At 44.2% G+C, this 20640-nt stretch overlaps 1 protein-coding gene across 6 annotated transcripts in view; it reads left to right on the top strand.

Moving 5' to 3' along the window:
• The window catches only part of CDK14 (cyclin dependent kinase 14), a 417778-nt gene that overhangs the window by 89863 nt on the left and 307275 nt on the right, over positions 1 to 20640 (top strand). The window contains exon 1 of one of the 6 annotated variants that reach the window (XM_053260458.1): positions 4401 to 4697. The exons of 3 other annotated variants lie outside the window; for them this stretch is intronic. Coding sequence is in view for 2 of the 3 variants with exons in the window: in XM_053260456.1 (XP_053116431.1) it covers positions 5267 to 5275 (9 nt within the window). In the remaining variant the exon portion in view is untranslated. Of the gene's footprint in view, positions 1 to 4400; positions 4698 to 4778; positions 5276 to 9959; positions 10033 to 20640 lie in introns of those variants that run through there. 2 more of the 6 variants (XM_053260456.1, XM_053260457.1) reach the window with 2 other exon arrangements.

Below are 20640 nucleotides of genomic sequence, written 5' to 3'. Positions count from 1 at the left end.
CCATTTCAAACTGGCTTTTGGGAGGGCTATAGGGTGGAGACTACCTTGGTCAGCCTGATGGATGATCCCCAATTGGGAATTGACAGAGGGAATGTGACTCTGTTGGTCCTTTTGGCTCTCTTGGCGTCTTTAGATACTTTCGATCATAGTATCCTTCTGGAACATCTGATGGGATTGGGGGTGGGAGGCACTGCTTTGCAGTGGTTCCGCTCCTACCTCACAGGCAGATTCCAGATGGTGTCTCTTGGAGACGGTTGTTCTTCAGGGCTCCATATTGTCTCCGATGTTGTTTAACATGCAACCGCTGGGAGAGATCATCAGGAGATTTGGTGCAGGGTTTTATCAGTATGCTGATGACACCCAAATCTTCCTCCATGTCAATCTCATTGGAAGAAGGCATAATCTCCCTGAATGCCTGCCTTTGAATCCAGATAAAACGGAGGTACTTATGGTGTGAGGTCGGAACTCGGGAGATGATTTTGAACTGCCAGTTCTGGATGGGGTTACGCTCCCCCAGGAGGAACAGGTATGCAATCTGGGGGTGCTTCTGGATCTGAACCGATCTCTGGTGTCCCAGATTGAGGTGGTGGCCAGAGGTGCTTTCTGTCAGCTTCAGCTGATACGCCAGCTTCTTCTGTTTCTTGAGATGAACAGCCTCAAACGGTGGTACATATGCTGGTAGCCTCTAGGCTGGATTGCTGCAATGTTATCTATGTGGGGCTGCATTTGTACGTAATTCAGAAACTGCAGCTGATCCAGAATGTGGCAGCCAGGTTGGTCTCTGGGTCATCTTGGAGAGACTGTATTACTCCTGTTTTGAAAGAACTACAGTGGCTGCCGATATGTTTCCAGGCAGAATAGAAGGTGCTGGTTATTACCTATAAAGCCCTAAACAGCTTAGGCCCTGGGTATTTAAGAGAACATCTTCTTCACTGTGAGCCCCACTGTCTGTTAAGATCACCTGGTAAGGTTCATCTGCAGTTGCCACCATCTCTTCTGGCAGCTTCCCAGGAATGGGCCTTCTCCATTGCTGCCCCTGGACTTTGGAATGCGCTCTCTGTTGAAATAAGAGCCTCCTCATTTCTGGCAACTTTTGAAAAGGCACTGAAGAAACATTTATTCACCCAGGCTTTTAATTAGATTCATAGTTTTAATATTTTTAATTGATTTTAATTGTCAACTGCCCAGACTTTCAAGTTTTAGATGGTATAGAACTATGTATAGAATAAAATAAAATAATTGGCATGTGGAGCATAGCCCCCTCTGATGACCTCATCAAGTGGGCAGGAGCCTTTGGGAACAGGCAGTCCTTCACATATCCGGGGCCCAACTGTTAAGGGCTTTAAAGGTCAAAACCAGCACCTTGAATTGGACCCAGAAACAAATTGTCAACTAATGTAGTTCTTTCAAAATGGGTGTAATGCGACCCCAGTGGGCAGTTCCGGATAAAATCCCAGCTGCTGTGTTTCTCACTAGCTGCAGTTTCCGAATATTCTTCAAGGGCAGCCCCGTGTAGAGCACGTTATAGTAATCCAGCCGTGATGTGACTAAGGCGTGAGTAACTGAGGTCAGATCTGCCTTCTTGAGAAAGGGACACAGTCAGTGCACTAGCCGAAGCTGTGCAAAGACATCCCTGGCCACTGGCTCCACCTGAGCTTCCAAAAGCAGAGCCAGGTCCAGTTGCGTCTTTAATCTCTCTTGCATTTTACCCAGGTAAGATGGGTCTGAGTGAGCTAAAATGGCACCTTTCCTCAATTGACGTCACGGGCTGTGACAGCAATTGATCCTGTACATTATGGATTTCAAGTAGTTGGGTGTGAGCAGCAGAAGAAATCTGAAATCTGGAGGAAGATACTTACGGATGGCTTAGAGCTTATGTACTATGGCAGTTCGTGAGAGCTAATCAAAAAGGACATGTCTGTTTTATTAAAAACTTCTATGTGGATTATTTTATTTAAATGTTTGGGACTAGTGTGTAATACTGGCTTATAGTCTAACTCTTTGTAGTGTTTCAACCGTGTTGGTTTTATTCGTTCTGAGCGATAATCCAAAGGGAGACTTGTTAAAGTACACAAGATTTATCACACTTCATTGTCTACACCTGTCTTCTTTCTGTGTGCAGCCTTCAGGTTCACCCCATCATTTTCCCATGTGATTTTATACTGTTCATTTTTAATGGCTTAGCAGTGAAATGCCCAGTAGTCACTGTGTGGAGGGTGGTGCCGAAGGAAGGCCAAGGAAAATTGGCGGCTGGGTGGTGGGGTTGGGTAGGTGGCGCAAGCTCACACCTGTCTGGTTTCCACCCCCACTGAGTTTCCCTTAGAGACTGGACTACTTGGAAGGAAAAGCCATCCAGTGTCAGAGATAAAACATGCCTGCTTACTCTAAGTTCAGCAGTACTGCGAGTTTCCTTACATGAACTGGCTACCATACAGCAGGGAGCAACCTTTGGATCAACATACGTAAGCAGATGCATATAATCACAATGGAATATGTCTTTGAAGAATCTTGAGCAGAGTACAGTGGTCCCTCGACTTACGAAGCACTCGACATCCGAATGTTTCGACATACGAACAACAAAAAATACCGGAAGTCGTTGCCGGTTTAGATGCGGCTTCCTCGACCTACGAATTTTTAGATGCGGTTTCCTCGACTTACGAGTGTTCCGGACCTCCGTGGATGCGCTTTTCGACTTACGAAAATTCCGACCTACGAACGTGCGTTCGGATCAGATTATCTTCGTAAGTCGAGGGACCACTGTATGCTGGCATGCATACATTCCCCATCTAGGTTGATTTCTATGCCTTCTGTTCCTGGATATGAGATGGAGCCTTTAGGTTCACCTACTTGATATTTTCTTCATGCTAGCCTATCTGCCTGCTTCAGGTGCTGCTGAATAGATGCCAACTCTAAAAGTAATGGCCGAATGGGCAGCATTCAGTACACTCACACACTCCTGTGTCTACCTATACAGCATCTGCACACGAGGAATCTTTAATCCAGGCAGGAACTGCACAAACTGTGGCAGCCCAAGACCTCTGTGTGCATTAGCTTGTAGTATACTTTGTTTTGAGCTATCTCAGCTCTTGAATCTTTTAAACTTTGCAGCACTATGCCATTGAATCAAAAGCAGGCCCCTTGGCAGATGGAGATAAACTTTAGCAGTAGAGCTGTTCGTTTGCTTACATACCAAGTCAGGTTTATTTTGGTTAATGTTTTATTGCAATAAACTTCATAAACAAGCAATGTATGTGGTGTTTTTGGTTTCATTTAACATATTTCCTGTTTATATATTTATCATATTTATATACTGCTGTATGCATGTATGCACCACCTAATGGCACAGCAGGAAATAGCTTGTCTAGGGACCGAGAGGTTACTGGATAAAATCCCCACTGGTATGTTTCCCAGACTATGGGAAACACCTATATTGGGCAGCAGCAATATAGGATGCTGCTGCAAAGTATCATCTCATACTGCACGGGAGATGGCAATGGTAAACCCCTCCTGTATTCTACCAAAGAAAATCACATGGTTCTGTGGGCGCCAGGAGTCGACACTGACTCAACAGCACAACTTTACTTTGTATGCGTGTGTGTATGTATGTATAAATAACCCAGGACATCAACCCCCTTCCCCCATATTGAGTAGTTCTGGAATTTGGGGGACATACAATTAATAGATAAATGAATCAAGGCTAGGTTTAACATCCAGACTATCATGCAAGGTCAGGTTTAACATCCAGGCTTAATATTTGTGGTTTCAATAGGCTGTTTAGCCTTAAAAGATGGCCATATAATAATGCACTTATTTGCAACTGTGTTCTTTAGAAGATGGTCTGATTTAAAATCTTGTTGTCCTTGGTTTTACTTCTGTGTGATGCAGGTAGGGACATAAAGTTAAGGGGGAGGAGCCTAAAACTTCCTCTTGGATTCTTCAAGATGTGGCTGGTTTGTAATCATTCACCTTTTAGCAGTTTCAGATCACAAAGTTTTACTGTATTGTGTGGCTTAATGTCATCCATGTTCTTCTTCCTCTCTGGGTGACCCTATACAGACTTATCTTTCAGTCCTGGGGATATGACTGAATTAGCCATGATTATTTGCACCCTTGGACTTTATATATATGTATGTGTGTGTATGTATGTATGTATGTATGTATGTATGTTTCCTCGCCTCTCGTGAGATCACTGTTGTGCATATTTTGGCCCTGCAGAAGTAATCCTGTGTTGTAAATCAATATCTCTACAAAAGAGAGCATGTTGCTGTAAACTGCCTAGACAGCATATGCATAGTTACGCTGGCTGCAATGCTGCTGCAGAGCCTGAGCAGAATGCCTTCCTGGGAACTCTACAGGCAAGTCCATCACGTTTTCTTAAATGAGGGGAAATCTTCCCTCCAAGAACAGTGTGCTGTCCGTAAAATTTAGGCAGCCGAATCTCCTTCCTTGATGATCGACACCACCTATGCTGCAACTCCGCCGAGAATATCTTGCCTCGAGGGATTTCTTTGTTTTTCTGCTAATGATTTCCCCCTTTCTTAGCTATAGTACAGCCGTACCATTTCAGCTTGCTAGTGCAGAAAGATGTGAATTCAGTGGCTGTGAATAAGCCTGGCCTGATTGCAAACACGAATGTTCTTAGAGGCATGCTAAGGAGTCGCAGGTGAATCTAGTCTGATCCATTCTACAACAAAACGGTAAGCCTGTGTTTGTTTTAAAATGAAGGATGAATGAAAAGCCGGGATGTTTTGCTTAAACCTGAGCCCTGGTTATCACATGCTTGCAACTTGAGCACTATTCATTCTCTGTGCATGCCTGGCTTTCTTTCTATTTTTCTTTAAATGCTTAAAACCGAGGCAGATTGAACATTGTGGCTGGCTCTGAATGACCCATGAGGCTATACAGCTCCTTGATGCCCTGGAAAAGAAACACCTTTGCTCTGTTTAAAAACCAATTGGTGGGGGGAGGTGGGGAGGAGGTTTGCAGAGCTATGCATCTTCCTACAGCTTTCTCTCCTAGTCTGTTTTATTCGAATGTAAAGAGGACGCTATAGACAATTTTGCTCATGTATGCTTGGCTGACTGCCCTCCGGGACAAGTGGATGAAGGACGTGACCAATCACTTTTTCATCACTGCAAACAAGTCTGTGTCATGCTGGATCTAGATGGAATAAATGGTTTCAGTAAATTAGAGTCTCTCCTTAATGTGGAAGGGAGGAAAGCCATGTACGGAGCTGAAATGAATCTTGAAGGAAATACTAAACAATATGACTGAGGTCAGCAGAATTTTTTTGGTTCATTACCTGTGTGTGTTGGCTTTGTTATAAAATATTTTAAATGGCTGTTCATGAATGCACTGGCAGCATTTGGATTGTGGTTGAATACTTCAGCATGGGCAGACAAATGTGATATTAGAATTTATTTTTTTAAACACCTCTAATGAGCAGCACAAGACGGACAACATGTAAACCTTACAGGGGTGTAGGAATAGGTTGGCAAATGTGTTGCAGCATGAGATGAGCTATGAACTTCTCTTCAGCTCAAATGTGATGGGTCGACCTTGCGTCTACTTCTCCCACATCATCTTATTTGAGATAGATACTTTATTTACGGCCAATGGCCAAAACACATCTTAATTGAGTAAATTAGAAGAGATCTACTGTCCAAGATGAATTAGAGAACACACACATTTTCTTCAATTGTCCAACTGAGTTTAGTGTATTTTGGCAATGCTTTCTAAAACTGTGTGGTATAGAAGGTAATGGACATACTACCTGTAGAAGCAGCATGAAAATTAGAGCCATAGTTAATAATGTGGCTACAATAAAGTAGAACGGTAATGAAACGTTAATGTTGGCTACGTGTTAATGTCTGTTTGCTCTAGATGTATCTAATGTACAACTAGGTTCATCTAGTCCTAAACACATTACTTGGGAGCAATGATTGTTATCAATGAGACTTGATTTCCAAGGAATACATTAGCATTGGAATGTAAGTCTATCTCAGAGCTGCTTTTTAGAACAAATTTAATGGGAAGAAAGTTAGGCCTCTCTGGAGGCTTTTCTTTTCTAAAATATATTATAAAAGCATTTCCTAAAATGTGAGTGACAGGAGTTTGTTTGCCTTTCCTCAAATACTTAAGCCATGAATTTACATTTTGATAGGAATGGAAGCTGTGTTTCTCTTGAAAAAGAGAAGCTAATCCTGTGAATTTCCTGTGAAATCATTACCTCTGTTATGGATTTTGAGTGATTATTTTTCTTGCTTATGATACGAGATGTCTGTGTACAAAATCTATTTCAGATTTGCTTTAGGTCTTGACAGAAGCTGTATATTTTATATTTACTTTGTTTCATTAAACATGGAATGTGCATGTTTCACATGAGCTCTTTTAAAGCAGCATTTTAGAAGGAAAGTATTTGTTGATGCTGATCAGTATATGCTGATGGGATCTGAGGTGTTGGGGACTGACCAGGAGAGTGAAACAGGATGCTGGACTAGACGGGGCCTTGGGCCTCATCCAGCAGGGCAGTTCTTACGTTCTTATGATGGGTTGCATGGCTCCGAGAATCATCTAACTCCAGTGTTATTAGGCTTTCTTTGTGAACATGGCAATCTTTTTTTTTTAAAAAAATCCTTGGATGTAGAGAATGGAAATAATATAGTGTTTCTTTTGCTTTACAATATTGTTCTGTTGACATGAGATTGCTGTGAGCACTAATGATTAATGAATACAAGATTAAACTTGTCATTCCTAACAAAAAACGTTCTGCTGGATAGGCAGTCCTGAGCACTCGTTTTAAGAGAATTTGTATGCTTTACCAGCCAGGGTGTTAGAATCGGATGTCAAGAAACGCTGCTACATAAGAACAGCCCTGCTGGATCAGGCGCAAGATCCATCTAGTCCAGCGTCCTGTTTCACACGGTGGCCCACCAGATGCCACTGGAAGCCTACAGCAGGAGTTGAGGGCATGCCCTCTTTCCTGCTGTTACTCCCCTGCAACTGGTACTCAGAGGCATCTTGCCTTTGAGGCTGGAGTTGGCCTATAGTCCTCCGACTAGTAGCCGTTGATAGACCATGAAGTTATCCAAACCCCTCTTAAAGCGATCCAGGTTGTTGGCTGTCACCACATCTCGTGGCAGAGAATTCCACAAGTTGATTATGCGTTGTGTGAAAAGGTACTTTTGTTTGTTGGTCCTAGATTTCCTGGCAATCAATTTCATGGGATGACCCCTGGTTCTAGTGTTATGTGAGTGGGAGAATTTCTCCCTATCCACTTTCTCCACACCATGCATAATTTTATAGAACTCTATCATGTCTCCCCTCAGTTGTCTTTTTTCTAAACTAAAAAGCCCCAGGTGTTGTAGCTTTGCCTCATAAGAAAGGTGCTCTAGAGTCCCCTGATCATCTTGTTTGACCTCTTCTGCACCTTTTCCAGTTCTACAATGTTCTTTTTTAGATGTGGTGACCAGAATTGTACGCAGTACTCCAGGTGTGGCCGCACCATAGTTTTGTATAAGGGCATTAGAATATTAGCAGCTTTATTTTCAATCCCCTTCCTAATGATCCCTAGCATGGAATTGGCCTTTTTCACAGTTGCCGCACATTGAGTTGACTCTTCCAATGAGCTGTCCACCATGACCCCAAGATCCCTCTCCTGACAGCTCAGAACCCATCAGCGTATTCTTGAAGTTGGGTTATTTTGTCCCAGTGTGCATCTCAGCTTTTTCTCGGCCACAAAATTAATGGGGTGGCCTCAGTGGCTCAATGCAGGCACATGTATAAGTCAAGGCTTAGATAAGGAGTGTGAGCCTACTCTCCATATCTAAGCCTTGATTTACACCTGTGCCTGAACTGTGGGGCCACAGTTCAGGAATGTCTGTGTCCACCTTAGGCCTGTTTGGGGTTCCCAACCTTGGGTCATTGTATCTGGGGATTTTGTGACTTGTAATCCCACAACATCTGAGGACTTAAGGTTGGGAGTCCTTGCCCTAAACCATGCTTAATATGTCTGCATTAGCTCCTCTCCCCACAGTCTAACATACTTCATTGTGATGGCTGGAGGGACTGATATCTGAACTCTTGGATGAGAGAGAATGAACTCAACCAATGAGGAGTCAGAATAGCTGGCCGAGAAATATTCTTCCCAATCATCAGCAAGCTAGCTGGGAGCCTCGTGGTGGCCTTAATCCTTGGAGGAAGCACCCAGAAGAGCTGTGTCATTGAAGAGCTGACCTCCTTGCTTGCTGAAATGAGTGGCTGGGATTATCTGGAGAAAAGGAGAAACAAGCCTAGGCTTCCGAATCAGGCCAATTGGTGGGTTGGGGTCAAGGAGGGGGCCTGAAGCCCCCAAGTTTGGAGTCCCAGTGTTTTTCCCTGGAAAAACTTCTAGAAGCAGCTCCTGCTGTTGAAGTGAACTTTGAACAAGCCTTAAGTTGCTGTGCAAATTAAAAAGAGTCATCCTTCTCATCTCCCAATCCCTTGAGTCCCTAAGGTAGTTGGGGAGAAAGGCTTCCTCCCTTGCCCAAATAATATCAAAAAGCAGTGAGTTTAAGCTCCCTGCTTTGGAACTGGCTTGCATAACTCATAGTGGGTGAGTCCCTCCCAGTGCAGAAGGAATCATTTTACATTGCTGCCTGCTATGCTCCTCTGTGAGACACACAGGAACCCTGTATAGTTAGGTTTTTAACATTATTGCCTTCAAAATAAGGGGATCAGATAAATCTGGGTATATGTGTATTTGATTTTTCATGCTGCTTGCTTGGGACTTTTGAGTGCAAATGCATCCACTTTCAGTTAACCCTTTGTGTGTGGTGTTCTTAATTGCTGCTGATCTGAGTAGTTGTCACCTCAGGGAGAGGAACCTTCATACCTGGATGTACAGGCTCTCTTTTCCCCGCCCTCAAAAAGTGCATTGGGACTTTTTGCAAAACTCTCAGGACTCCCCTGTGCAAGTCTCACACCACTGTCCAGTGGTAACACATGCCTCAGTCAGGGTCTGCATGCCCCATGCCCCAGTATAATTTTTTTTAATACAAGACATTTCTAGTTTATTTTCTATGTTTAGCCTCTTGCTAAATGATGAGCTATGTCTAATCAGTAGAAATGGGCTCTTATGCTATGCGTACTTACCTAGGAGTAGCATTCATTCAATACAATGCAACTTGCTTCTGAGTCAACATGCATAGGCTTGAGCTTCATGTAGGTTCTATCATGCATCTTATTGCATTGGCTTCTGCTAGTATAAGAGCATACGGGCTTGGGAGTTACACAGAATGTTTCAGTCTGTTGAAGGGTTACAGTATGTGTAACTCATATTTGTCTGGTTGATCCCAGACCGTTTTTTTTAAAGCCAGGGCTCCATCTTGGCAACAAGGTAATGGGCCTCCTGAGCATATACATAGTTCATTTCTCCTGAGCATATACATTCCCCCCCCCACCCTGCCCCACTGGCCACCACTGGTGGACGACACAAGTTTCCCACTGCCACTGAACAAGATGGCCCCCACTGTTCTAAAAGTAAAGTAATCACTGATAAAATAGTTCCTTGATTTATCTTACTCTACAATATACCTCCTACAACTGCTAATAAGACTTTGGGGGTCTTATATTCTCAAAGATGTTTTTAGGAGATGATCAAAAAGTAAGCACGGAGGTCATCTCAAGAACTGAGGGCTGATCTAAAATCCAAGAAGCAGCTTTAAAAATATTTAATGACCAATGTTTCCTTTGGACACTTGAACACACACTCTGATATCTGTATGTAAAATTTCATTTCTAAACCAACACACCTCCAAGAAGTGGGGGGAAAGGAAAGGAAAAGGCCGATTGGTGTTGGGGAACTAAACATGCAGTTTGGGTGTGGCTGACAATAATTACTCCCTTTTTGGTGTGGTGGAACCCATCAAACACCCTGAGGGGGAGGAAATGTATTTTAAGAAGACAAGAAGCCAGGGTATGCTGTTGGCAAGCACTGCAGTAGCTGTACAAGAGAAAAAGAAAGCAAGATGCAGCAAGGAAGAAAACTAGATGGTATGTTTTGGAGAACTGCGGTGGGGGGGGGGCTGCCAAGGGGGACATTGCCCCTCTTTCCCTTAAAGACCAGCCTTCCGTGGTGGATACGTATTATGGAAGTTGAGATTCTAACAAGGACCCAGAGGCTATATAGAGGCATAAATTCATAGCTCATGGACACAAGTTGCTCAATCATTTAATAGAAAAGCAGTTTAACTTCTCTTATAGATTCTAGTATCAGGAGAGACAACACTGTCAAGAAAAAGAAGATAGTTGCACCCAACTATGTGTTTGCTACATCAGTTGTGCACAGTGAGGAGTGTCCGTGAATACTATCAAAGTCTACATAGTTGCTTCTGAAAGTAGATTCTACCATTTCTTCTTAATATTTATATGTTCCTCACAAAAAGAAAGCAATGCTACTTTTAAAAAAAGACCACCTGTAGACCAGAAAATTGATAGCACACAGAAAAGATTTCTGATTGCTCTGCGGTACAAATGCTCACACTGCTTTCTGCCTGTGTTTGACTGAAGTATAGCAACAGTGATTCATGCAGTGTCAATGGGTTCCAGCTCTCACAGGTAGCAGATTGCAGTTTTTTTTAAAGGGCCTTTTGTAGAGTGCCAGCTGGCAGTGCAATTCTTAAATAGTGTAGCTCACAACACACTTTGCCTTTGTTAACCAATTGTGATGTGTATGTAGTTTTGTCAGCTGGTTTGTAGGTCTGCCGAACTCGGAAAAATATTCAGAATGGTAATGCCTCCTAAAATTAAGAAGGATAAGATATTCTTGTTGAACATAGCCAAACATTCATTTTTGACTTATAGTATATAGCCTCACAGTAGGGTGTGCATGGTCTGGAGTCCCTCCCGGTCCGGCATGGGGGGGACTGTTACTTTAAGGGGGGGTAGTACTTACCCCTCCGCCACCGCTCTTCCCCCTCTGGCGCTGGTCCTTTGGAAAATCTTCTTGGGGCGGCAGAGTTCCTCCCTGCCGCCCCTGCCCCCATTGTCGTTCCTAAAGGGTTAAAGAGATGAGCGCTAGCAGCGCTCATGCGCCCTGCGTGGCGTGCGCTCGTCTCTGCCGCTGATGCGCACTCGCCGCATACATCACACGTATGCGGCACACGCACTGCAACGTCAGAGATGAGCGCGCGCCGCGCAGGGCACATGCGCGCCGCTAGCGCTCGTCTCTTTAACCCTTTAGGAAAAACGACGGGGGCAGGGGCGGCAGGGAGGAACTCTGCTGCCCCACGGAGATTTTTCAAAGGACCAGCGCCGGAGGGGGAAGAGCAGCGGGGGCGGGAGTACTACCACCCCCCCTTAAAGCTACATGCCCCCGCCCTCCTGAACCGCCAGACCTCCGAACCGCTCCAGCGGTCTTTTAAATTGTGCCTGGACCGAACCGTGCACACTCCTACCTCACAGTGGTGTCATACTCATTGTATATAATTGGAGCAAAAAGGTCAGATTCTCTACAGACTTCACTACTGAAGTCTGTAGAGAACCTACTGTGATTTGAAGGCCATATAGCATAAGGGTAGAAATCTGAGCTACTGCAGTTCTTGGAAGAGAGAACCTGGCCAGAATTAATGGAGGCTGTTTGATTTTCTTTCATTGTCCCAGACTTGGATAATCCAAGGCTCCTAAAAACTAGATGCTTGTGCCCAGATACCTAAATATATGGTCAGTCTTGGTACAGGGCTGGTTCCTAGGGATGTTAAGTAGTTTTGCCAGCCCCTAGGTATCTTACTCCAACATTCACCCACAACCATGACACTCAAACTATTTAAGTAGTTTTCTTCTGTCATATCTCATAGGTGGCACCAGAGGGAGGGCCCACGATTACTGGGAAATAATTAGCTTGTCATTGCTTGGGCCCTGGTAGTAACTGAAAGGAAAGGCATGTTGCTTTGCTTTTACAAGTGCTTTATTTCCCCCTCAATCAGTATATAGCAATAGCAATAGCAATAGCACTTACATTTATATACCGCTCTATAGCCGGAGCTCTCTAAGCGGTTTACAATGATTTAGCATATTGCCCCCAACATTCTGGGTACTCATTTTACCGACCTCGGAAGGATGGAAGGCTGAGTCAACCTTGAGCCCCTGGTCAGGATCCAACTTGTAACCTTCTGGTTACAGGGCGCAGTTTTACCACTGTGCCACCAGGGGCTCATATGAAATGCATTAATATATATTTGAAGAGTTTAGGTTTAATATTGTAACATTAGTATGAAATACACTGGTTTCCGCCCCCACCCCCACCCCAAGAAATCTAACATGTGTTTCAAAGTTCGTCTCTCCATAATTGTGCTGTGTGGTGGTGGTGTTTGCTCCTTCTATGCTCCCTATTATTATTATTTTTCCCTGTTGCTCCTGCTGTGAACACTTCCTTCCTCTTTCCCATTTGGAAGCTCTCTTAAAGGAAAGGCTGTGCAGTACAGTCAGTGTTGACTCCTTGTGACCACAGAGCCATGTTGTTTTCTTGGTAGAATATAGGAGGGATTTACCATTGTCTTCTCCTGCATAGTATGAGATGCGTTTCAGCACCTTCCTGTATTGCTGCTGCCTGATATAGGAGTTCTCCATATTCTGGGATACACACCAGCAGGGATTCAAACCAACAGCCTCCTGCTCTCTAGACAGATGCTCTCTGAGCCATTAGGTGGCCCGGTAACTCTCTTACAGTTGCCAAAAACTCTCCCTTCAAGATTCCTTAGTGTTCATACTCCTCTGGCATTGATGCTGCCCATAGTTTATCTTCATCTGAACAGAGCATTGATTTGTTTGGGGAAAAGGAAAGAGTAGAATAGAGAATGATGACTTAAGCAGCACTTTGTATTGAAGGAACTGTTAAACTAAAATTGATAATATGCCTTAAGAATAGCTAGAAACCTACAGGTTAGTTGTAAGCTCATGTTTAAGTATGAGGTGTCAGGATCTTGAATATTAAGTATTCAACAAAATATTCTGGTTGGTTTTAGCTATTCAGCTGCTACCATAGATGCCTTTGCAGTCATAACCTAGAAGGTTGGTTCTCATGATTGCAAAGTTAGTCCAAGGAGTGGCAAGCTAAGATGTCGTTGTGTGTACTCCCAAAAAGTGATGGTGTGCAAGGGGGAGCTCCTGCTCAGAAGACCAGAAAGTGGTCATCTGCCAGAGGTGACCCTAATTAGGTGCTGTGCCAAGCCACCATGCATTCATTCTCGCAGACGGCCACTTTTTGGGAGCACACACAGCTCCTGCATTTTAGCTGGCTGCTCCTCAGACTAACTTTGTGATCGTGAGAAAAACCCAGAGTGTAAAAACCCCAATAGTTTTGAGGAATTAAACATACTTATTTTTCTTACAGTAACCATGCAAAACCCCAAATATTGCTGTGTGAAACTCATCAGTTTTAGCACACATTGAACAAGAAGTGCACTTGATATCTTGCAAAACAGACTGTGTGGGTAGAACTGTGAATGTACACAGGTTGCAGCTGAAGATACTTGACCTCTGAAGCAAATTTGGGTACTGCTGCTGTCATCTTGGTGCTAAATATCTCTGCTTGCAATGCTGGTATATTGCCATGAGGTGTGGAGTTAGGCTGGCAGTGAGCCCCACTTGTTTGCGGTTCAGGTACTGGAGCTGCCTTACACAGATTCGGACCATTGATCCAGCTAGCCGAGTAATGTCTTGCATTGACTGGCAGTCATTTGCCAAGCTCTTAGGGCATGATCTTTCCCAGTCTGGCCACCTGAGATCTTTAGCTGGAGATGACAGGGAATAAATTGCAATCCTCTAAATGCAAAACATTAATTGCGCACAGAACCTCTGTTACTTTTCTTCTTTGATACCTCCTGTGTAGAAAGGATTATTTGCACAACAATCTAGTCAGTGTGCCAGGAAAGGGAGAGGGGCGGCGAGGGTGAGAAAAGGGGCTTTATTGGATCCTGGACAAAAGCACAGTCACTGGAGGCAGGACACCTACTTGCTTCCCTTTGCATCACCCTTCTGTTATTCAGTGCTACCTTCTTGTGTTTGAGATGGGATTGCCCTAAAGCAGCTGACCTTGGAAGGACCATGACTGGACTCATCCCATTGCAACTGCTGTCTGTACCTTGCACTGGAAGGCAACATGTTATGGAGAGGATCAATGGGCACATGCTGTTCAGTTGTGTTCCACAACATTCCAGGCACTGTTCTTTTCAATCAGATCAGTTAGGTGCACAAAGGATAAGTGGGTCCTCCCCTCCAGTTCTGCTCTGTTGTTCGACAGCTCTATTCTGTCCTGGGGGTTCCAGTCTCTCGTGGGGCAGTGGGAATGCTGATGATGGGGTTTGCACATGTACCCTCAACATTTTGCTCACACACTTTTCTCCCTTTGAATAATTTGATCTTTCTCCTTGTTCGCCTTTCCCTACTGTGTGGGAGCTCATGAGAATGGGATCAGTCACTGAGCATGCTCGAGACAGGCCGGAAATAATTGAACGCTACTTCCTCTTGCCAGAGGGCGCCATCCCCAGTTCTGGTACTGTCTGCTCGTGGCTCACATGCTGAGAGTTTTTGCTCTGCAAGAACTTGGATTACCTTTTGAAAATATTCTTTCCCTGCCCTGTTTTTCTTTAGAGTGTGCAAGGATAGGAAGGAGCTTGCGTTAGGCCATTTTCTATTCATTTTCAACCTTCACAAACAGTTTTTTCCCCCTTTCCTAATAATTCGGATTTTATTTACTTTTGTTCTTTCTGTTTTGTGTTTTTTCTGCTGCTCGGCATTCAGCCTCCGTTATGGAGCTTGCCCACACCAAAGAGCTGCTGGGAGGCTCTCTTTCAGAAGGCTCCCTTGTTCCCGATCAGGCGATGGTTGCCCTACAGCCCGTCCTTTCTGCACTGGTGGCTCCTGCTGCAGCAGCAGCCATTCCCGCTCTGGTGGAGGCGCCTGTACCGGGCCACCTCCTGTCGCCTCGTAAGGCTTCTAAAAGATCTAAGCACAGTAAGGAGGGGAATGGGAGCAAGATTTAAAAAGCAAAGAAGCTTTCAGATTCAGTGCGCTGCAGTGAGCGCTTGCTTATTCAGGCGGTGTACAAGTGGTCTAAGCTGCATTCAAAGGAACAGAGAGCCAAAAAGGGGAAGGATGACAATCAGCCAGTGGGTGATTCATTGGCATCAAACAGCACCTCCCCTGTGGTTGTTGTTGAGGGGGAACCAGCTGGTCTGTGCAGTTCCCCTGCATACCACCCCAACAGGCCAACAGAAAGTGGAGCACCAAAGGAGCCTTCACGATGCTGCTTTTGATTATGCCTTGCTGTCTGATCTTCTGCTGGCTGGTGGGGCTTCAGGTAACGCCGCTCCCCCTCTGATTGGGCTGGCTCCTCCTCCCTTCCCACCTGATGTGGCAAACTGGCTTAAGGATTTCTTCTCTAGGGAGTGCCTGCCACTTATCCCACAGCCTTAACTACAGGCTCCACCAGCTCCCTTGCGGCCACCCTGCCTTTCCCCGGCGGTGCCTGATTTCCCTGATTGGCCTCCACACCCCAACAGACGCTTCTCCTCATCCTCCCCAGACTCTAGTCTGAGTAGGAGGGAGGTGGTCCCCCTGCTGGAACGCAGGCGGTTTGCTCCCAAGCCACTCAGGCTTAGATGCAAGCGGCGCCATCCCCTTTTGTCTTCTGGCTCGGATGCTTAACAGAAAGCCCCCAAATATCCCCGGGAATCCAGAGCACTGGCCCAGCCAGCTGCCTCTGTTGGCCCAGTGGTACCTTCTATTCAGCCTGCTGCAGTCAAACCCTCTCAACCCTTGCCTAACCCCCCTCTCCCCACCCCATCATGCTATCCTCCATCCTGAATCTGCTTCTGATCCTGAATCACTCATGCCTTTGCCATCCCCATGACTCAGGTAGGGAAGAGGGAGAGCTTTCAGAGGAAGAAGCCTCTCCAGTGGTAACTATTTCCTCCCGTCTTTTTTCATCTGCTGACTTCTATGTCTTCCTTTCTAAAGCCAAGCGGGCAATTAATGATGCATCTACAGCGGATGTGGCTCAATCCTCCAAACTAGATCAGAATGTATTCCCATCCTCTTTGGGCCCCTTGGCCTCTGTGGCCTTTCCATTCTTGTTTAAACAGGTGATGTTGACAGAATGGCAAAACCCAGCATCCTGTAGACCCATTGGCTCCTATCCTAGGAAACACTATACCTTGTCATCTGAGGTACCCACCTTGCTGGTGACGCCGCGGGTGCCCCCCTCGCCCCCGCCCATTGTTCAAATGGTCTCAGAGACTCTCCTGAATATCGAGAGCCAGAAGCAGTTAAGGTCTACAGAGGACAGAAACTGCGATTTATTACTTTAAAAAGCCCACGAGGCCGCCTCTACAGTTAAGGCAGCCACACCTAACTCGATTTTTGCCAGGGCCTCCATTTTATGGGCCAAACAGTTAGCCACTTTAGTGCCCCCAGAAAATTCTAAATTGAGACAGGGCATCAATAAAATGGCTAAAGATGCAGCCTTTATGGCAAATTCCAGCCTTGACTGTGTCCAACAGGCCTCTAAAGCCTTAGCCTCCGGGGTAGTTTTATGCAGATCTCTATGGCTTAAGGGATGGCAGTTAGATTCTAAGTCTAAGATTGCCTCAACAGCCTCTTCCTATTCAGGCACTAACCTTTTTGCCCCTTCTCTAGATCCTGTCCTGGTGGAAATGAAGGATAAACTAAAGGCTATGCCTACCACCAGAAGAGATTTCCGCAGAGGTTTTCTCAACCCCGGTCATTCCTTTCGAAACCGAACATTTGTCAGAATTTAATGTAACAATTTCCTTTCTTCCTGTTTGTGTCCATTTATCATTCCTTGGAGTACAAATCTGGAAGAATGGTAGATGCCAATATTATCAACACCAAAATTCAGAACTGCCAAAACCTGTGTAGAACGTTGATAGGAAAGAATTTTTGTAAGCATACATTGCTCAGCTTAGGCTGGCAAGAAATTGATGAATGCTTATGCCATTGTGAATACCCCAGAACGGAACAGCTTGAGGTTCTTCTGGGGAAGGGAGAGTTTGGGAATGGATAGCTATTCAGTGAGCTAGCATCTCTACTCCTTGTAGACCTAAGAGCACTTTTTCAAACAGTTGTTCCTTACTCACCTGTCTGTACCTTGTTGTGTCCTGAACCATGGTCACATAGACTAACTTTTCTTTATGCTGGCAGGAAGCTTCAGACAGCCTCACGACATTTCAAGACAGCCTCACAGTTGGAATGGGTGGGAGCAAAAGCCTAGTGCTAGAGCACATGTTTATGTATGCATAAGTTCCTTAGTTTTTAGCATCCCCAGTTAAGTGTCACAAGTAACAGGGCTCGGAGAAACCTCTTTCCAGGACCTTGGAGACCTGGTGCCAATTGAAGTCCTGACGGCAACTTCACGTTCATCCTTGTGGCACTTGTATTGCTAAAAGTAATCATGCAAAATAGCTTTTGTAATCCATTATCCTGTGATTAGCATGCTGTGCTGGAAACATGGAAGGAGAATAGATGTCCCTGTGAAGGTATCTAATTGAATTTTGCAAGTATAACAGTTAATTACTAAAAATTAAGTTACTTTAAATGATCCAGTTACACCTTGAAGATGATTGCCCACCAAAGCTCATTTCGGTTGTCGCCATTAGATTACATTTAAATGACTGGGAGTTTTGATCTAACTGTGTGTCATAACTCTTTCTGTACATCATCTTAGATTAATTTTTTTATTGTAAGCCAGTACATAGATGTACATTTTGAAGAGTTTCCACTTATGCAAAATGATCCAGAAACTCTACATTTAAATGTAGAGTTTAAGTAGAGTTTAAGCAGGAGTGGGCGACCAATTGGCAAATGCGGTTCAGTGTAAGCAAGTATATATGATGCACATTGGGGCAAAAAATCACAACTTTACATATACGCTGTTGGGAACTGAGCTGTCGGTGACTGACCAGGAGAGAGATCTTGGGGTCGTGGTGGACAGCTCATTGAAAATGTTGACTCAGTGCGCGGCAGCTGTGAAAAAGGCTTAATTCCATGCTAGGAATAATTAGGAATGGGGTTGAAAATAAAAATGCTAATATAATGCCCTTGTACAAATCTATGGTGCGGCCAAATCTGCGTTACAGCATACAGCTCTGGTTACTGAATCTTAAGGATATTGTAGAAATGGAAAGGTTGCAGAAGAGGGCAACCAAAATGATCAGGGGCCTGGAGCACCTTCCTTATGAGGCTAGGCTACAGCATCTGGAGCTCTTTACCATGGAAAAGAAGCAACTAAGGGGAGACATGATTGAGGTGTATAAAATTATGCATGGAGTGGAGAGGGTAGACAGATAAATTTTTCTCCCTCTCACAGCACTAGAACTAGGAGTCACCCCATGAATCTTAAGGTAAAAAAATTTAGGATGGACAAAAGGAAGTAATTTTTTCACACAGGGCAAAATTAATCTATGGAATTCCTTGCCATGGGATGTGGTGATGTCCACCAGCTTGGATAGCTTTAAATGGGGCTTAGAAAAATTCCTGATGGACAAGTCTATCAATGGCTACTAGTATGGTGGTTGTGGGCTGACTCCAGCCTCAGAGGCACAATGCCACGAGGCGCTGCAGCAGCAACTTACATACCACTTTTCAACAAAAGCTTTCCAAAGTGGTTTACATAGAGAAATAATAAATAAATAGATGGCCCCCTGTCCCCAAGGGGGACACAATCGAAAAAGAAAAGTAAGACAGACACCAGCAACAGTCACTGGAAAGACTGTGCTGGGGTGGATAGGGCCAGCTACACTCCCCCTGCTAAATAAAGAGAATCATCAAGTTTAAAAGATGCCTCTTTGCCCAGTTAGTAGGGGAGACTCTGTTTTAAATCTGTATCTGTTTTCGGAAACAGTGTCTTCCTGTGACACAATCAGTGAGTTCTTTGCAGATAAAATATCTCTCATTCAGGCTGATCTAGACTCCATTATTTCTGCAGGGCCAGCTAGGGATAGAATGTCCTGTTCTAGATGAGGTTACATTCCCCCAGAAAGAACAGGTCTATAGCTTGTGAGTGCTCATGGATCTAGATCTCAACCTTGTGCTGTGTGGCCAGGAGTGCTTTTTACCAGCTGTGATTGATTCAGCAACTCTGCAAGTTCCTTGAGAGAGAATGACCTGAAAACAGTGATACACTAGCTGGTAACCTCTGGGTTGGACTACTGCAATGCACTCTCTGTAGGGCTGCCTTTGTACATAGATAAGAAACTTTATTTAGTCCAAAATGCAGCAGCCAGATTGGTTTCTGGAGTATCCTGGAGAGACTACATTATGCCTATTAAACAGTTACACTGGATGCTGATATGTTTCTAGGCAAAGTACAAAGAGCTGGTTATTACCTTTTAAAGCCCTGAGTGGCTTAGGTCTAGGTTACCTGAGAGAGCACCTTTCTTTACAAGATCCCTGCTGCTCATTGAAATAATCAGGAGAGGTCAGTCTTCAGGTGCCACTGGTTCATCTGGTGGGCAACCTGGGATTGGGCCTTCTCAGTTGTTGCCCGTGGATTGTGGAACACATTTCCCATGAATATAAGAGGATTATCTTCCTTGGAGGCCTTCAGGAGAGCCTTAAAGACCCATCTTTTTAGCCTGGCTTTTAATGATACCTAGTTCTTAATTTTAATTTTTTAATCTGGTTTGAATGGTTTTTATTTTAATGTAAACTGCCCTGAGCCACTTTAGGGAGGGTGGTATATAAATGGAAATAACAACAACACCACCAAATGAAAACAGCAAACAGTATCTGATCCAAAAATACCACCTAGATTCAAGGAAAATTAGAGAAGTCCTGGAAATAATAAAGCAGCAAATAACAGCAGAGTCAAAGAAGATTAGCAGATACAAAGCCAGAATTACACAACACATACAGCATCTCCAATTCCAATCGAATCAGAGAAGTTTCTACAAAAGCATAGAAGGAGAAACTGCAAGAAATGTAGAAACACCAAATAAAGAAGAAACAGTGCAATTCTGGGGGAAATTATGGGACAATCCAATAGATTATAATAAAAAAGAAGGCTGGGTGAAAGAGGTTGAAAAATGTAACCAACAAATGCAACATCTAATAATAACACCAGAATTAGTAAGTGAAAGAGCAAAGAAAATTAAAAATTGGACTGCACCAGGCGACGACCAACTGCATGGCTTTTGGCTTAAACACCTAACAAGCCTTCATAAACAACTATCAAAACAGTTCAATCACATTTTGCAAGGAGGTGATATTGAACAATGGCTAACAACTGGGAAAACTCATCTCATAATGAAAGACCCAGCAAAAGGTGCAGTTCCAAGTAATTATAGACCGATAACCTGCCTGCCAACCATGTTCAAATTATTAACTGGAATAATAGCAGATGAAGTGATGCAACACTTATTAACTAACAAACAACTTCCAGTTGAACAGAAAGGAAATTGCCCGAACACCAGAGGCACAAAAGACCAGCTGCTGATTGACAAAATGATTTTAGAAAATTGCAAGAGAAGAAAAACAAATCTAAGTGTTGCATGGATTGAGTACAAGAAAGCCTTCGACTCATTGCCTCACACATGGATACTAAATTTTTTAGAAACAACTGGTGTCAGCAAAACCATTCAGATA

This window comes from Hemicordylus capensis, chromosome 6 (assembly GCF_027244095.1).
Source record: "Hemicordylus capensis ecotype Gifberg chromosome 6, rHemCap1.1.pri, whole genome shotgun sequence".
Taxonomy (NCBI): Eukaryota; Metazoa; Chordata; class Lepidosauria; order Squamata; family Cordylidae; genus Hemicordylus; species Hemicordylus capensis.
The sequence above is the reverse complement of the archived record's forward strand: the minus strand, read 5'-3'. Positions and strand labels throughout refer to the sequence as shown.